General features: G+C 42.6%; 1 protein-coding gene across 5 annotated transcripts in view; it reads right to left on the reverse strand.

The window, feature by feature from the left end:
- Window positions 1–19,701, reverse strand: part of adarb1b (adenosine deaminase RNA specific B1b) — a 196,974-nt gene that overhangs the window by 55,735 nt on the left and 121,538 nt on the right. For 2 of the 5 annotated variants that reach the window (XM_079517554.1, XM_079517553.1), the window contains exons 1-2: window positions 5,985–6,049; window positions 5,273–5,321 (exon numbers count right to left, since the gene is read on the reverse strand). In XM_079517554.1, the coding sequence (XP_079373680.1) occupies window positions 5,273–5,321; window positions 5,985–6,041 (106 nt within the window). In that variant the 5' untranslated portion in view covers window positions 6,042–6,049. Of the gene's footprint in view, window positions 1–5,272; window positions 5,322–5,984; window positions 6,050–6,776; window positions 6,801–19,701 lie in introns of those variants that run through there. The other 3 variants (XM_079517556.1, XM_079517555.1, XM_079517557.1) reach the window with 2 other exon arrangements.

The following is a 19,701-nucleotide window of genomic DNA, read 5'->3' on the forward strand; positions in this document are numbered from 1 at the left end:
TCTTCAGTGAAGGATTCGAAGAACTGATTCCCCTCCCTCCCACTCAAGTGCAAAAGCTCATTTTGGAGATTCTGCTGGCGTGGCAGAAATGGCCCCTGTTCCTCATTCTCCATATTTCATATACGGCCCATTGGAAGAGCAGCGTCTATGAGTGTCCTGGCTTGGAGGATTTATGGGAGATGCACTGAGGAGTAACGCCAGACCCATATCGGCCATTATTTGACTTTTTTTTATGACATCGGTATCGGGAATTATGCAGCTGATAAATCTTTAGCCACGTTCAACCTGACGTTCTTATTTTTGGGCATGTCAAAAATAGCTGATCGCCGAGCTTACAGTGCGTTGTGAGCTTGTAGATCAGCCATTTTTGTCAATATTTTTGGAACGTTTTCATTAGGGCTTAAGTGATTGAGCCCATTAATTTTTCACATATTTAGTTTGCTTATAAGTTACACATTCTCAAATTTTAATCAAATCAAAATTGATTAGAACATGTTGAAAACATCAGTGATCGGTGGTCTAGGACTCCAAAATTGGAATCGGCATTGGCCCCAAAACTCTGGCATCGGCCAGCTATAGGCTCTATTGAGAAGCTTAACCCTTGGAAGAGCTCTTCTGGAACACAAAGCCAGTTAATATATATATTAAATACGGGTCCTTGGCACCAAAACGTTTGAGAACTGATTTAGAAGGCATTTGTAGAATCTGCCTCGGGTCTTATGGCTTTTTCTTTAAAGCTTTTCCTCCAGGAAAATCCCCAAAGGTGCTGACATTCTGTATTGGAATTATTATTTTTTTTAAACTAAAAGCAGAATATGAAAAAGGGAAAGCCTTGACCACACCCGGGTGAGCCTTTAGCCTTTAACACCTTCGAGAGCTCTGCTAAAGTGTTAAGCAACTTATCTCTGGGGCTTCTACCACAGGGGAGCGTTATGGCTAAGGGTGCTAGCATAGCAACATCGCGCCGACGTCTCGCTTAGTCATCGCCTCTCTCGATTTTGTGTGGGCTGTCCCTTTCATTTCTATGGCGATAAGGGAACATAAAAAAGGCGGGAAATATCAGACCCGTGTCATATGCTGACGGATAAAGTCAGTCCTAGAGTTAGCCAGGGTCGCGGTGCGAGTCAGGGACTAAAAGCGCTGCATCAGCAGCGGTGGGCTTACATGGATGAATGGGCTCAGCTTGACGATTGGAGGTGGGTTGGGAGGGTTGGGAGCGATATCAAAGCAAGTGGCTGACGCTAATACTGGTAGTGAGACGGGGGCCTCCTCCGTAATTAGTTCAGCTAATCCCTATAGGGCAGTGCAACAAAACTGTAGAAAATAAATAAATACAACGTTTGACTCCCTGATGATCTCCCTTCATTGCATTACTATTTTGAATCAAATAATAAACAACTAAACCGATGTGCCTGATTAACCACTTTAAGGCCTATTTGTCTTGCAGCGCCGTCGATCTACAAACTCACAATGCATCGCATCCATCAAACTTGTAGATCTGCCACTTTGGATATTTTTAATAATCGATGAAATCAATTACTTAACTTGCAACCCTACTCAAGTGCTGTGAAAATGACACAGAAGCCAGGGGATGAAGCCTTCCTCCAGAAGAGTGAGATGTGGGGAGATACGGAGAGAATGATCTGTGGACATCATGGGCCTCACTCGAGACAGAAGACAATGATGGTTAACATCAGTAGCAGGTCTCAGAACATTTCTGTCTTTTTACTAATTTTACTATACAGCAAGCAACACTTAATCCTAGGTGTTAATTCCAGGAGTGTACAAATTGAACCTGATGCATTCTCTCTCTCTCTCTCTCTCTCTCTCTCTCTCTCTCTCATATAACAAAGACGTATTATTATCATGGCATGACGAGAGAAAAATAAAGGCTTAATATAAAGTATATAAACATATATACAATAGGATACGTATACACATAGCAATATCTTTAACCAATTGTTGTTGGGTTGTTGCTGCTATGTACAGAATATTTATATTTATAGAAAGTTTCAGAAAACTTAGGTCAGGATTTTAGGTCTAAACGGGTTAAGCACCTCAAATGGTTTCTAAACTATTATGCTTTTTATAGGAAATGTCTCCTACAGAAAGGAACAGCTCAGTCAAACTACCTTCTATATTGTTTGTTTTTATGAACAACTTGTTACTTAAGGGGGAAAGACAGCACCTGACACTGACACCTCTGATTATTTTATACTTTGCCTATTCAAAAATGTCAGATCTACAAGCTCATAGCACGTCACCTCGTGCAGAGCTATGAGCTTGTAGATCTGCTATTTTAAAAAAATAGTGAAAATGTAGCACAAATCTTTGAATATAATATTATATTCTTTCACAGAAAATGTTTTTAACTCAAATCTTTGCTTCGGGGAGTCCATGGAGCAAAATATTTTGAGATGGGGAACCATGGCCAAATACATATCATTCCCTGGGGGTCCTTGACATAATAAAAGTTTCAGCACCACTGAAACATACGTTGTTTTTTCAAAAAACGGTCAGGATTTAGAACGCATTTGTAGAATCGACCTCAGGTCCTTGTAAGTGTCCATTTAACTCAGTGAGTGTGTGCATGTTTCATGTGACACTCTGAGAGTTAAATGATTTTAGTGCGTACCTATAAGCAACAACGCTACATGCACTCAGACAGGTTACCTTTGCGCTCAGAGCGTTTCTTGCGTCTCCTCTTGAACCTGCGTCGGATGAGGCAGTAGTAGGAGCCCAGGCTCTGAGCACCGCTGCTGAGGAGAGCCATGGTTCTGGTAGAACGGCACTGCGATACCACTCAAAAAAAATAAAAACTAACGCCTGGAGTAAAGTCACTTATCTTCTCAAGAGTAGGAAACACTGGACCGACTCGCCTTGCCTTGTCGATATTAACTCTTCAATCGCAGACAAACGAAAAGAAAAACCCAGACCAGTGGATCTGGTGTAAACCTGGTGATCATTTTTCAGTGTTGAAGCAGCAGCTCAACTCAACACACCTGCAGCGTGCCAATATCTCTCCCCTTATTCCTTCCCTCCTCTGCCCCCAGATTCGCTCTTTCACTCTCTCCCTGCCCCTCCCTCCTATATGCTGGCTCCCTCTCCACCCTATCAGCAGCCAGAGGAGGGCAGAGAAACGGGAGGAGGGGGCTACTCAGTGGTACATTTAAGTACATTCACTTAAGTACTGTAACTGTACCTGTACAATTTTGAGGTATTTGTACTTTACTTCAGTAATAACAAATTCCAATACTTTTACTTGGATCTCGGATCCAAATATTGTAGATTTACTCCACTATTTATTTGAACATTTTAGTTACTAGTTACTTTGTAGATTTTGATTATTATTATTATTTTATTACAAAAAACATACATTAACCATTTCAGCCCTATATACATTTCGGCCATTTGAATATAGCCGATCTGCTATTTTCAAAAGATGTTTAAACATTTGAAAATAAGAAAGGGGACTATTCTGCATAATGAGTACTTTTACTTTTACTACTTAAGTACATTTTGAGAACCACTCGCACGGTGCTGATTCTACCCCTCCTCATCAATCTCCCTTCCTTTACTTTTACTCATCACACAGGGGTCATCGCCACGCTGGCTTGGGGTGGACATTTTTGTCACAATTCCATTTTCGCCACGGACATACAAAATGAGTGGACAATATTACCAGAAACACATAAAGAGCTAGCCCTGAATGACCATAACAGGTCTGAAACTCTTAGGCCTCACTCACACGGTCGCAACAGATTGCTGTATGCTTGTTGTATACAAAGGGTGTGACACAGCTTGCCCCAATGCATTTCCAATGGGAGTCACATGGTTTGACACAACATTTGTGTTGTATGAGGGGGAGGGGGGCAGTCGAAACACAGCCGAAAGCCATACAACAGCTTGTAGTCCAAAATGTGGCCTACAAACCATGTGACTTCCATTGGAAATGCATTGGGGCGGCCATGACACTCACAACATTCATACAACACGCATGCATCAATGTTTTAAAGGTCTGAGTGAGGCCGTGTTCAAATGGAACCAAATGGAGCTGTATACTCTCAAGAGTAATATGGTGGTCCTTGCAAATACAATATTTGAGAACAACTAGTACAAGTTGGACTCCCAATATTCCATAGTGTCTCAGTAAATAAGTGTTGTGAAGAAAACCTTGCTAATTCTACTGCTTTGCTACTGGAAATAAGTGTCCAGCAGAGAAACTCTATCTCTTCAGGGAATCTGAATAGAATTAACACTTAACACCGTGGCAAATGCCCCCCTTTCTCACTGACTATGTTCTGTTTCTGACAATCTACTGAATTGCCAATGGCAGGACATGTGAAGTTCTCAAACGGCACATCTGTATTGATGTATCTGCCCCTGAGTTTAACCCATTAAGACCTGAAACCAGATTCTACAGTCTCACGACAGTTTTCAGAAAACCCTTCTATATCAGTGGTTCTCAAACTATTTCATGTCAAAGACCCCCAGAATTATATGTAATTGGCCGCTGGGAATGAATATAATATATTCAAAGAGTTGCACACATTTTCACGATTAGAAAAATAGCATATCTACACACTTGTAAGGGTGCAGAGTAGAGTTCTGCATTGGAATTATTAGGATCTAAGACAACTGTTGTGCTAAAGTGTGATCCGTTCTCATTATCTTTTCATGAAGAGACACACACACAAGCCTGAGTTATACGTGATTGCGGTGTGAGATACCAGTGAGCAACTAAGTGTAAATCAGGAGTCAGACAAAATGGATTTCAACCCATGCATAATTGAAAACCTACAAGCACGCGGACGCACTCGCGCACACACACACACACACACACACACACACACACACACACACACACACACACACACACACACACACACACACACACACACACACACACACACACACACACACACACACACACACACACACAGCCTCAAGTCTCACCTTGAGACATACTTATGTGAAGGAGAGTAGAAACAAAGAAAATAAAAATAAAGTTTATCCTGCACATTTTTACATTACGGCTTGTCCCTCAGCTTCTTAGTTTCATCATTGTTTGTATTCTCTTCTCTCAGGCATACCTGTACACAGTACAAACTGCAGCACATTCACAAGCAAGAGAGAGAGAACAAAGCTCTACTTCCCTCTAGTGGCCATCTCATCTAATTGCACATGTTCCATTGAGTAATGATGAATAGGCAGACAACAGGGCACGCACGCACGCACGCACGCACAGTGTTTAAGAGTATCAACCACTCACCTTCTTTGACTTTGCTGTTGGAGCAGGAGAGATGAAGGACCTCAGCAACCTGAAGGAGGGAAATACAATAGGGTTAGCTACGTACATAACAAAACTATACCACACAGGTGTGGCTAAAGAGGTTTTGGTTTAAAACGGTACTAATGATGAACACCTGAGTAAATAAAATAGTAAGAAAAAAGGAAGATACGCCGAGACTGAACGACTGCTCTGTTAACCCATTGAGACCTGAGACCAGATTCTACAAATGTCTTCTAAATCATGAAAACCTGTTAATCAGTGGTATCAGTGGTTCTCAAACTATTTCATGTAAAAAATAAAAAATAAATAGCAGATCTACAACATCGTAGCGTGGCACTCGGTGCTTGTAGATCTGCTATTTTCCGATAGCTATAGTTCAAAATAATAGTTTTTAATAATACTAAATAATAATAATAATAATAGACTTTTTGGCTTAGTTAATCGTCCAGTAATGTTTCTTCATCAGGCAGTACGCGCTGGGCTAGACTGCACCCAAACGCATGAATAGCATTCAAAAAAGGAAAGTGTGACGCTATATTGTTCAAAACAACACATGTGGGCCAGTGCTCAGTGACCCAAATAATCATTGAACCGTGAACGAACTGTCCATTTAGTCTGGGTCATGCCATAATATTGATATACCAACTATTGTCCCGAGGCAGATTTAAAATACCAAATCCATCGTATTTACCAAGCGTGCTGTCAAGTAACAGGAATGCAATAACGACGACATACAAACAGATGGCATTTTTCCAATATGGCGTGTGCAGTTGTTAGGACAAGAAGGATGAGCCTATTGGAATTTGCTGATGCCCTAATTAGGTTGATTGATTTACAGCTGTACCTCAGGCATTTTCTCCCCTATCCATCTCTCAGTCAGTTTTTGATTCCTCTTTCCTCCCTCCTATCCGTTCTCTCTCTTATGATGAAAACACAAATACAATTGGTGTCATGCTAGATTTGTGCTACACTGTGCTGTACATTTTATAATTTGTGCTGGTGTCATTTTTTGAGATATTTTAGGTGATACATTTATGAGCTTTGCTGAGCCTTGCACCCCCCATTTTTGGACCCATATTGAACAAAAACAAATCTTATTCTTTAGTGTTTTTTTGTGCTTTAATTTGTGCAGTCGTGTTATTTACATCCTTTTTATATATAAATATTAATTTGCATTTAATAGGAGGTATTTGATTGCACCCCCTTCTGTGATCACGCCAGAGGGTGCTCTCCCATAAGCGAGTCACTCCATGAAATATAACTTAAAATAACTCAAAAGTATAACTTAAAATATCCAGCTCAATGTAGCACAAATCCAGCACTAAAGTAATGACACCAATTGTATTAATGTTTTCATCATATCTCTTGTTGTTTATTATTTCTCTTTTATGTTGGACATTGTTTTAACAGCAGTTAAAAGAATACTTTTAGAATAGAAAACTGTAATATAGGCATTAGGCACTAAAAAAACCCACATCTTCACCTTGATACCATGTGTTTCGTTGAACCTCAATGAATCAAAGAGCAGGAAGAAGCATCTTACTTTCATAAAATGTTGGGCTGGCTGAAAATAACAGCCGTAAAAGTGTGCTGTAAAAGTGTACGGGCGCGTGTAAAGAGACTTAAAACTACCAAGAAAAGGATGGAGGACCAGGCTTGGCTCGAGCCAAAGCCATAAAGCTGCAAAGCCACTCTAGCAGAGAGCCAAGAATGGAGAGAACAGGATGAGACAAGAACAGAGGAGAGAGAGAAAAGAGAGAGAGAGAGAGAGAGAGAGAGAGAGAGAGAGAGAGAGAGAGAGAGAGAACAGGAGGGAGAAACAGGATAGAGCTGGAAAGAATGATAGAAAATCAAAGATAGAAAGATAGATGAGGTAGGATAATATGAGGAAAGGTTGTGCGTGCGTGCGTGCGAAAGGGAAAGTTCCAACTAACTTAACAATTTAAGCCCTTTCTATAATGACATGCCCAAACGCCTAAATATGCAAGTTTGAAAGTGGTAAACTGCAGTAGAATCTTTTTTGCCTAGTTGCCTAGTTTGCAGGTCTTACCCGATAGATCACTGGTTCCCAAACACTGGGTCGGGACCCATTTGTGGGTCGTGACTCGTGGCACACAAAAAACATTTCCAAAACGCTGAGCGTTGTGAGCTTGTAGATCGGCTATTTTCACTAGTGTGGGTGCAGGGCAAACGTCTAATGGCTGGGTTTCCCAAAGGACATCTGCGTAGGGAGTGGGCGTGTGGTTCTTCTCAACAACACCCCCTTTCAATGTGAACATAGATATTCCGTGCATAGATGTGCCACGCAATGGTAGGCCTGAGGCCTGGTATGGTAGGCCTCAGGCCTACCATACCGGCCTGACCGGTCAATAAAATAATGCTGAATTAACTAGCTTGTATTGGTAACTTTGACTGCACAATAGCCTCAGATGTAACCTCCTTGTATAGGCCTATATTTATTAACCCACAATCGAATGTTATTCCATTTAATTCACTTGCACAATGGGACAGTAGTGTTAGTTACAAGATGTATTTTTATCGCCCACATGACGTTGTCATCAAACATTAAAGTCCATAGACTTGTCTGGCAAATGATTTACATCATCAGTGCTCTAAACAAACCTTAAACGTCTCATAGACTTGACGCTGACCTATTACATAATCTTCAAAAGCCACGTATTGGAGGGGCTAGCGTCCCTCAAACATAAAAACCCAGAAGACATAGCGATCTTGTCTAATATATAATATATAATATCCTCCAGACAGCAATCCTTCCATGCTACTATGTACCGGCCAATCATAACTATCTCTCTGGCCAAATCCCACCGCAGTTAGACGGATATTTGATCGGTGAGTACCTCTGATTAAAGAAGAATTACTGTGAGTGGAAGGAACTGTGAGCCTGATCATGGTGGAAAAAGTACTCAATTGTTTTACTTAAGTAAAAGTAGCAATACTGCAATGTAGAACTACTCTGTTGTGTTAAAGTAAAAGTCCAGAATTCAAAATGTACTTAAAGTACCAAAAGTAGAAAGTACTCACAATGCTGAATGTCCCGTTTCAAGTTTTCAAATGTATAAATTGCATATACAGTAGGGCTGAAGTGATTAATTCAATTAAAGTACAAATACCTCAAAATTGTACTCAAGTACAAAATGTACTTAGTTACTTTCCACCACTGCGCCTGATAAGGGACACAGGGGAGAAGGTCTCTGGGTGGGATGCCATCCCCAATCCAACCGGAGGAAAGGTTTAGCTCCACAGACACGAGGTCACCCACTACCGTACCGTTACATTAATAACATCCCCGGGCGCCCCTCCTGCCTGCGTAAACCAGGAGGCTATATGGGAAAGAGGAAAAGAGACCTTAAGCTCTTCCAGACTCCGTAAAGAGACTGAACTTCCAGTGGCCTGTTGCACGGTTTAACAGAGGGAAAGAACCGCTGACAAAAACAACCTCTTAAACAGCCAAACGGCACGCCAAGCCAAGCTCGCTGCGGTCAGCTCTTCTATTGCCCAAAGCAGTGGGATCCTTAGATCCACTCACATGACGACCGTAAAAACAACAGCACTTTTAAATATGGGTTTAGTGAGACATGGCTTGGGTGTGTAACATCTTCTGTAGCTTGCACCATCGAGTGCAGACAATTATGGATCAAAATAGATTTTAGTTAGTGAAAGCATCAGGAATAGTCTGAATTTCTCCTTCAACTATTAACACTAAAATATTTAGTTTTAGTATTTCAATTGGAAACTAAATAATGGCTATCCATGCAAGCTACAATGTATATATGACCGTGCAGCAGTACATGTACACATTCGTTTGTTGTTCCTAACAATGCTAGCTAGATGTGAAAGGACAGTAGAGTAATAGAAAATGGTGAGTGAGTCAGACAAGTCCAAGTCCAAGTCCAATGCACACCCATTAATAAAACAAAAACCAAACAAAGAAACACATTAGTTTAAGTTGTTTTGTGTGCATTTTTCAGCTTTATTTCTGAGATAGGAGAGTGTAAAGAGAAATAAATTCAAGGGCAGAGAGGAGAGACATGTGGGACAAGATCGAGAGTGAGAGTCGGATCTGAAATCGGGCCCCTGCGGCCCACAAGGTACAAAGGGAACCAAATAGACCCGTATGGGCCCATTTGGTTCCATTTGTAGCCTACACTCTCACTAAGGGGCCATTTGGAACACCCTCGAGGTAACAATGAGGGCTGGACCCAACTTTGAGACCTATACTGGTGTAACAGTGTTTCCAGTGAGCCAACATGGACCTTGATGCGAGTGTGTCAAGGAGAGAAGCAAACCCAAATATGAGAAATGTCCGGCTAAGAGGCGAGACTTCTCATTGCCTTGTGAGGAAGTATTCCATTCCTAACACGCACTCGCTGAACCCACATCCCTCATGCACACACTAGCAGGTTTTGGCACGAGAGAGTGTACATTAGTGCAACGGAGAGAAAAAGACTGCGTTAATAAAAATAATTTATCATTAGTGCATGTACCGTAGGATCGGTGTGTGTGTGTGTGTGTGTGTGTGTGTGTGTGTGTGTGTGTGTGTGCGTGCACGGAGTGAGGGACACAGAGGGATCATTATCCTCTCTTATAGCAGTGGTGATGTGGACATTCTTCAGTCCAACAGATGATGACCCCTGGTAAACCAGGCTTCATACGGGAGGAAGGAATTGAGTAGGATGGAAGGATGGAGAGTCTTGGAGACAGAGTGCGTGACCTGTTTAAGCAATGCAACTCGGCTGAATCTCGGCAGCCAGACCTCGTCCAACAATTAAGGCCAATGGCAACTTTGGCTGATTGCATTCGCACGAGAACGCGTGCACGTGCACTTGCAGACATCCCTCTGCAACTCTCTGAGACAGGCAGACAGAAATACATTAAAGCATGCTAGCAAGTGTCCTGATAAGCCCCCCCTGGGCAGCTGGCCAACCACTGCACTGCACTGCAATATGAATGCGCGCGCGCACGCGCGCACGCGCGCACACACACACACACACACACACACACACACACACACACACTAAGCCAAGAGAGAGAAGAACTGGGATGCGCTATGAATTTCAGTGTTTTTGTTATGCACACATCTGTGCAGTAGAGGGCAGCATTGTTACAAGTAAAGTGCAGTGAGCGACTATACATCTGTGCCCTGTGTGTGTGTGTGTGTGTGTGTGTGTGTGTGTGTGTGTGTGTGTGTGTGTGTGTGTGTGTGTGTGTGTGTGTGTGTGTGTGTATGTGTGTGTGTGTGTGCATTTTCTTATTTTCTGCCTTATATAATTGGTCCTCATTAATATATTGTGAGCAGTGCTAAGGATCCACATGGAGATGATGAAAAAAGGCTATTAACTGATTTAATTTGGTTTAAAAAAAAGAAGACATCAAATACAATTACATTTTTTTACTTTGTTTATTAGTTTTTACATAAGCATTCAAATCAGGAGTGTGAATAATAATGGCAATATTGACAGCTTCATCTAACCAGTAAGACGCCCTGAGGGCGAGAAGCGCGCTGAAACAACATAGCTTCTTAATACAGCAAGGTTGAGAAGCAGGAGTTAATTTAATGTGGTGTCAGTGAGGTCAGATGTAGTAGAGTTGCTGGCTGGCTCCATATATGCAGATCTAGTATGTCAAACCATGATGAGGTCAGTGTTGTGATCTTCATATATGGAGGAGATCCAGGTGATAATAGTCAGCTCCACTTATGGAGATCCATGTGCTGTACCAACTTGGTACATGTCACGAGGCGTGATGTCACGACAGGCGTGACTCAGGACATTCCCATATATGGGCTTAATATTGATGACATCAGGGATCTCCATAATGGGCATAACAATGATTGTAGGCATGATGTCACGATGCGTGACGAAACGCGACATCACGAGGCGTAATGGACTGGCAACCATATATGGAGGCGTGACCGAACGAACAACTGGCGGGTTTTGCTAGTTTTCATAGTAATCTAAAAACCCACAAGTAAAAAGTTTGAGATATACAAATTACATTTTAACCCCAAACCAAAAACAAAAAACAAAAATCAAAAAATATGCCCCACCCAGATATGGGTGGGGCATATGGGTGGGGCATGCATAAAAGGGACACCCAGTGTCCCTTTTACCCAGTGTCCCTTTTATCCGACGTCAGAATGATGTCAGATTTTGGTATGTGTCTCTCTGTGTCCCTTTATTCCTATATATGGAGTTCTGTGTCAGCCATGCCCAAATATGGAGTGTTGTGAGGTCAGAACAGGCCAGCTCCATATATGGACGCTGGGCAGAGGCCCGGTCCAGAGCCCGGGCAGAGGCCTTTTGTGGGCGGTTCTTGACAACCGTGTGTCCGACTGACTCGACACCGGGCACTGCACCCCATGCGGTGGTGTGGAACGCGTGTGTCGAATTTGAAGTCGGTGGGGCTAACGGTTCTCGAGTTACGTGGATTACACACAGACAGACAAACAGACAGACGTGCAGACAGACGCACAGACAGACGTACAGACAGACGTACAGACAGACAGACGTACAGACAGACGTACAGACAGACAGACAGACAGACAGACGTACAGACAGACAGACAGACAGACAGACAGACAGACGTACAGACGTACAGACAGACGTACAGACAGACAGACAGACAGACAGACAGAGACTTAGTGCATTTAGAGATAGATAGACAAAACAAGACACAACATCCGTCAAACTGTCCATGACACATCCATAATCCGCATAACAGCACAGCACCCTGACCTTCAAATCAACACTCCAGCAGACCTCATATATCCTCCAGCAGAGATGGATTCAATTTCTGGACGAATTGAAAGAATGGAACCCATATCCTCCCAAATCTATCGGAAGAACCATTTAATTTTAGACAATACACGATGTCCCTTATCCAGGAAGTGGGTGATTTCCAATTGGTCACGATTAGTCTTCTAGCCAATAGAGAGACATCAAATACAATTTCAATGTGTCAATGTGTGTAGAATTTCCAGAATTCTTAATCTGTTCATTAGAAGTATCCATAGTTTTCTAAATTAACTTTGAGTTAAGTTTAATTTTATTTCACGGTCCACTGACATAAAAAAAAAAAAATTGCTTTGGCTTTGATATTTCTGATTTACATTGGAATGGCTGTGTGAGCAGTAAAGCTTTCACCAGTGGTGTAAAGTATTGGAGTATTTGTAGGTATTTGTACTTTACTTGAGTATTTCTAATTTCCAGTACATTACTTCTACTCCACTACATCTCAGAGGCAAATATTGTACTTTGACTCTACATTTATTTGAAAGCTTTAGTTACTAGTCACTTTGTAGATCTTGATTATTATTATTACAAAACATACATTAACCATACATTAATTAGCCCTATTTTCAAAATATGTATATACATTTGAAAACATACATTTGAAAATATGCATTATGAGTACTTTGTACTTTTGGTACTTTAAGTACACTAGACCGGTGCCCGGCTGTAGAGCACTGAGTCGGTAACGATGGAAGTTGGAGATCCATGCCCCACCTGGCTATGCAATACCCGTTGTACCCGTGTCAGAGTACCTGCTCCACCCATCTGTCTGTGTCCCTTTTATGCCCATATATGGAGATTTCTGTATCTGTCTCTCTGTGTCCCTTACTCCCTTTATTCCTCATGGAGTTCTGTGTCAGGCAAGCCCAAATATGAAGTGTGTTGCCTAATCTCAATGTGACGTCATGGAATCTACACTACAGATGAGGGGACTTAGGCTCATTAGGTCCACTGGCAGAGCCTAACCAGAGCCTTTTGTGGTGGTTCTGAACAACCGTGTATCTGACCGACTCGACACCGGGCACCGCACTCCCTGTGGGGAATGCGTGTCGAATTTGAAGTTGGTGGGGCGAACAGTTTTCGAGTTACGTGCATTCCAGACATACACATATACGTACACACAGAGAGTTGTGTGTACGTGCATTTATAGATATATTTTGATGCAAATACTTTTGTACTTTTACTCAAGTACATTTTGAGTTCCAGACTTTACTTGTAATGGAGTATTTCAAGTAAAACAATACTTTTTCCACCACTGGTGTGCAGTAAAGCTTTCACTCTGTTTGCGGCGTGAGAGCGGAGAGGTCAACAACCTAACTGCATGTACACAACTGTTCTACGTTGGGTGAAAGCCTGAGTTACATTTTGTTCTGAAAGCTTTTGCTTACCTCTCGCCTCGCTGCCATCATTACATATATATATAATTCACTGGGCTCAATGGGCTGTAAATATTGTGTGATTTTTCTACAAGATTCAGAGGTCTAAATTTGTCTGGAGTGGAAGCCGTTTTTCCATGAATAAATCCTACGACTTAGATACCATGGGGTCTACTCAGGAGACTGTGTGTCTTCGGTTTGACCACATTCATATTTTAAGGTACTGATGCAGCGTGATATAAAGCGCATTCTCTCAGGTCATGTTTGGAATTGAACTCATGTGTTCTTCGTTCCCTTTCACTGCTATATAACCTGTACTGCTGTCCTGGGGGGGGGGGGTTAAGACACATACATTGCCGGTTAAGACTCACCCGTGGCTTCCGACATATGTGGCCGGTTAAGCACAATAAGCGCCAGCCCTCCAGGCCAGAACGTGGCGCCAGTGGCACACAAATCAGCAACATAAGCATAGGAGACGTGTCACTTCCGCCCCTGAAGTGATTAGTCCTGGCTATGTTGTGTTTAGGGAAGGGAAGGCAGCAGACAAGCTCTGCATTCAGTGTGGTGTGGATTAACGTATTAATAGGCTATAAAGATGGCATTTTATGCCATTTTAAGCATATAAAACGAATAACCCCGCGGATCCGTGCACGTGTTCCGCAGATTATCATGTATGCTATTTCTAAAATGACAGGCCTATGGATGCTAGCCGCAGAAGCTAACCGAGGCAAAAAAAAAGGTAAACTTCAACACTAACTCTGGGGGAGCCCGGGCGGGATCGAACTGTAAACCTTGCGGTTCCCATCCGGGCACTCTACCCCTGAGACTTGCCGCTGATAGAAACACGTGCATGTGCGCACATCAGGGGTCATCAATATGTCCGTACACAGACAAATGTGTCCGACTGTCCGTCAGACTAGGCCTTTTTTGGCAAATTTTACATTTTCAGTTTTACACACCACTATAATGTTCTTACGGTAATTTGATTATAATACCCAATTACTGAATGTCAGTGTAATGAGTGAAGTTACTGAGACAAGGGTCTTGTCACTTTAAGAGGTTGTGTGTGTCTTGAGTGACGTGGACGTCCACGTCATGAAGGAAGTTGATGTGTTGCCCGAGCTTTTGGAGGGAAGCTAAATAAATACTACTACAACCGACATAAGAACTCACGGAGTCTGCTTGATATATTATATGTTCTGTGAGACACATCAACAGACATTACAGTCAGTCTAGAGGGTTTCTTCAGAATATGTATGACATTGATTTACCACAAATGGACCCTAGGATTCCATTTGAACACTCTTACCTCGCCTTACAGACCTGTTATGGTCATGCAGGGCTAGCTCTTAATGCGTGTCTGGTGATATTATTGTCCGCTCATTTGTATGTCCTTGGCAAAAATGGACTTTGGACAAAAATGTCAACCACGAGCCAACATGGTGATGACCCCTGGCGCACATACACAATTATAAACAGGCTAGATTGCCAAGTCTATCTTGCAAATGTTACCCAGGTAATCCGTCATTGACCAGGAGTCTGTACTTGGCACGTATCTTTTTCTCTCCACACCAAATCTCGTTGTCTTACAAGCTCACAATGCGTCAGATTGTAGATCTGGTATTTTTGCCAAATATTTGCCTATTATGCCATGGCATCATGTGTTTGATGTCCAAGTTCCAATAGGGTATGCATTGACAAAAAAACTAACTTTCTGGCCTTGACAGCCCATTAGCCAGTACTCCAAAGGCAAGCCCTTCTGGTACATTTCTTTCATTGTGCAGCACGGACAGACAGACAGCCTTCCTCAGCATGTATACTGTATATGAAACCTTTATGCAATTGTTTTATAGAGGGGACCTGGGTGTGACACTAAAAACAGTCCGTCTAGAAAAAGAGGCTTTGCTAGGCCTAGTTACAAATCACTTCACAACATTATAATATAAGCCCACAGCCCTCTGCTATTGGCTCTAGGACTCTGGTACATTGTAAATACAAATTGCACAATACCAGTTGAAAAGTTAAAGTTAAAGTCAATTTACATCCCACATCCAAACAGATCAAGTCCTATCTGATTGCATTAAACAACGTTAAACTCACTTTGCCACTCGATCTGCCACTCACTTTATGCATGCACATACCCTCTATATCCTAATCATTCACTCAATGCCAGCAACCAAAATGCTGATTTCCACACCCATTGATGGCTGCAGCACATCTCTGGCTGCAAAGCCTCCACTCCAGTCAGCAGCAGCCCTGTTTTTCATTTGGAACTTCTCTAAATGCGTACGTCTCCATTCTTCCTCAGGGACTTCCTTTCAATCGAACCAACCGTTCCCTTAAGGGAGGCAACCAGTCCGTGTCAGACCTCACCACCACTGGGTGCGGTCCCCCCGTCCTTACCCAGCCTGCAGTTTGTTCGTCTCTGGGCCCAGCGTTGCTCGGCTGCATGTGGCTTTGGGTCAGTGCCTGCTGCTTGGCCAGGGATGGAGGGGTGGGTTTGGCAGCATGACGAAGCATGAGCAGAACAATGGTATGCTCTGTGCTTGTCCCTCTGGCAAGCAACACACCTGAAGGGCAAATCTAACAGTACTTAAAAGGGGATGCAAGAGATACTTTTGGGTAAAAAATTGTTAAAATCCAGCTCCAGCTCAGTTCTAGTGAACATAAAAATAAATAAATGATACATGACGGGTGACGGGCGTTGTCCCCCCTTGAGTAAAAGATGAACTATTTCTAAAATAAATATATATTTTTAAGGTGTGTACATTTTATTTTAGTTATAGAGGGCAATTATATTGTATTAAGGCATATAAGGTTTATTAGCCAGGGATTAGGTCAGGATACAAATATATATTATGTAATCAGTAGAGAGAAAAAAGTCAAAAGTCAAATTTGTACTATTTATTTGTCACACACGTTACCGCAGTGAAATTTGTTCTCCGCATTTGACCCATCTCTTGGAGCGGTGAGCCGCAGCCAAGGAGCAGTGAGCTCTAGTCTGTGATTGAGATTGGCTGAATCCAATAGTAAAATACTCAATAGACAAACACACCTGAACCACATGTATCAGTATGCTATCACTGCGCCAATGTCTTGTGTACAATAATTACTATAACACTCCATCAACCTATTATAATTCGTAACACACACACACACACACACACACACACAATTCACCTCCACTCTCTCTCTCGCTGTATGTCTTTTGTTGGCTGTACTGCACAGACATCCATTTCACATGGAGGGGGACAACTTAAGGTCACAGTGAAAGAAATGGATCTGGCCCAGAGGAAAAAAGAGTGAGTGAAACAGAGTGTGTGTGTGTGCGCGTGCGTGCATGCGTGCGTGCGTGCGTGCGTGCGTGCGTGCGTGCGTGCGTGCGTGCGTGCGTGCGGGGGTTGCTTGCGTGAGTGTGTGCGTGCGGGGGTGTGGGGGTGTGTGGGTGGGGGCTGGGGGTTGACAGACTGTGGCCAGAGGGATGAGTATACTGATCTATATACTGTCGTCAGCAGTCCATATGAAACAGACAGATATCACATATCTATCCATCTATCCACCTTAGTTAGCACACAGTACGAAAAAGCAATCAAATTAACACTCCATAATATTTAGTTACTTCAGACGCAAACACGTAACACGTTTCAAAAAGAGCTACTATGATCTGAAAAGTGAATCCCTTTTCCCAAGCACTGGAGTAATGCATTCACAGAGTATATATGCACCCCTGAGGGACCTGCCAGGTGGACTGTGTGTAGGGGAAAAAATAAAAGCAAGGGTGTTCTAACTGCACCGCAATGCGGTGTGACATTGGGGGTATAATGACTGCATGCACACACGTGCGCGCGCACACACACACACACACACATATGCGTCCGTCCGTCACCCACGCCTCCATATATGGTCAAGCCTCGTGACATCACGTCTCCATATATGGTCACGTCTGTTCTGTCATTCCATATGTTGATCCTTCCCGAACCGTCCTTCTCCTGTTCTGAAATTCCATTTGTTGATCTGACATAATCAAACCCTGTACACTCAAGACACGTTCCATATATGGCCAGTACAGAATTCATTACATATGTTGATCTGATCCCCCCCATGCCAAAGCGCCAGCGCTCGCCCAGCAGTCTGCCGTCTGGATGCGTGGACGCAGGGCTTCTTACTGGTAATAATCATAATTATAGTAACTATAGTAACTAAAGTTTTCCAAAAACAATTAGTGAGTAAAAAAGTATGATATTTGGATCCGAGATATAGTGGAGTAGAAGTAAAAGTACTGGAAATTGTAAATATTCAAAGTAAAGTACAAATAGCCTACCTCAAGATTGTACTTAAAGGGACATTTCACCGCTGGAAGAAACTGCAGTCAATCAATGTTAATAGTATTTGTAGTAGATGACAGTAGCACAATTTGAAATTTGCACTCTATGACCAGGGAAAAAAAGTAGTGTGTTTGACTAGGGTTTGACTGGATTGCTGAATTCCTACAATGACCATAATGCTTTGGTGCACTGCTCCTCCTTGTGGAGAGGGGGAGGGCTACTGAGACAGCATGTAGTCCAGGAAGGAAGTGAGACCAGTGCCTGTGACATCACAGACACTTTGAAATACTAAAATATCTAAAAACACATATTTCACACATAAAAACCCCCAGGAAAGTGTTTCTTGTGTCCTAAACATCATTAACCCTTAGAAGATGAAAGACGCCAATTGGCGTCTTCATCAGAATTCCGTAAATGATCAATGACGCCAATTGGCGTCTTCACAGTTTTTGATGAATCTAAACATATTAATATGCTCCGAAGCGCTGTTTAAATTCCTGAGCTTATATTCCAACTACATTACCCAGAAAACCCGTGTCACGTGACACACGTGTACGTGTTGCCATTGGAAGCTGGTCCCACCCCCTGTAAACAGTGGGGGCAGAGGGAGTCTTCATAGTTATCATTGTTTTGCCTGTTTGCCGTCTCGCCCGAGCGATTTTCTAGCAGAAAAAGTTGAAAGCAGTACTATTTATTTGAGCGAGTTTTGTGGTAGTAGTATTGATCCATACGCGTCCCAGTCGCCTTCTCCAGGCGGAGTAGCCCTGGTCCAGTGCTTACAGCGAGACTCGCTGCTCCCTCCCTCCTTTTTTCATTGTCTCCCCATCGTCGTCCGATGAGCTATACCGGGAAACCATTGAAGAAGACGATCAACCCGGAATGTTTTGAGGTAATCTTATTGTAGAAAATGCCCTTCTATAGTGATCAGAAATCATAAGATGATCGCTACAAATAGATGCTTGGATAATTACTACTACTAGTCAGATCATGACGCCAGAATGACTCACCACGATGGCCCCCAGCCATTAGCCAGCACCGAAGGTGCTGGCTAATGGTGTTGGTCGGTGCATTGGTGCTGGCTAAGGGCTGGAGGGGGGGTTGGTGTTGATCGGTTGGTTGGTGCAGTACAAATGTATCGTAGCAGGCATGCACGCATGGCAGTACAAGTATTTTATATTGTAGCGTGCCTTATAGGCGATCTGATCTTTAGAGTAATGTTCGCTCCTTTTATTTACTGTCTACAAAGACGGAGAACAAACATGCATCGTTTACTGAAGCAACGCGTGGTTATGATGACGTTGCTACAAGGATCGGAGGGGGGACGGGGAGTGAAGCTAACAGTAGCGTATTATATAAGATCTGTATGACGTTTCATTGACGTCTGAGCTTGCATTATAATTGCATTCATTGTATATTGTATACAATCATGATTGTACATTGTTTAGTGTGTCTCCGTGTGATGATGATGATGACGATGATGTCAGATAGCCTACGTCCCCCCCCCCCCAACTGGCTATTGGCCGGGCTGACTACAGCTAAATGTTTATTTTTTATATATTTAGAACTGGCATCAGATGAGGAGGATGATGATGATGATGATGATGATGATGAAGACGAAGAGTCAAGACTGCGATGGAGTTCTCCGACACTGAACCGGATGCATTCATTCATTTCAGTTGTTTTTTTTAAAATTTAGCCTACACACACACACACACCGTCAAGAACAACTGGAATGCAGTGGTTTGGGGACACTGGGGAGTTTGGGGACAACTGTTTTGTATGTAGGCCTATTTATTTTCTGTAATATTTATTATAATTGTATTATGTTAGTCATAAAAAATAAAAGACAAGCTTTTACAATGAGTTAGACCTGTCATGGCTATTTTGTTCACTAG

The sequence above is a fragment of the Electrona antarctica genome (genome assembly GCF_951216825.1).
Source record: "Electrona antarctica genome assembly, chromosome: 13".
NCBI lineage: Eukaryota > Metazoa > Chordata > Actinopteri > Myctophiformes > Myctophidae > Electrona > Electrona antarctica.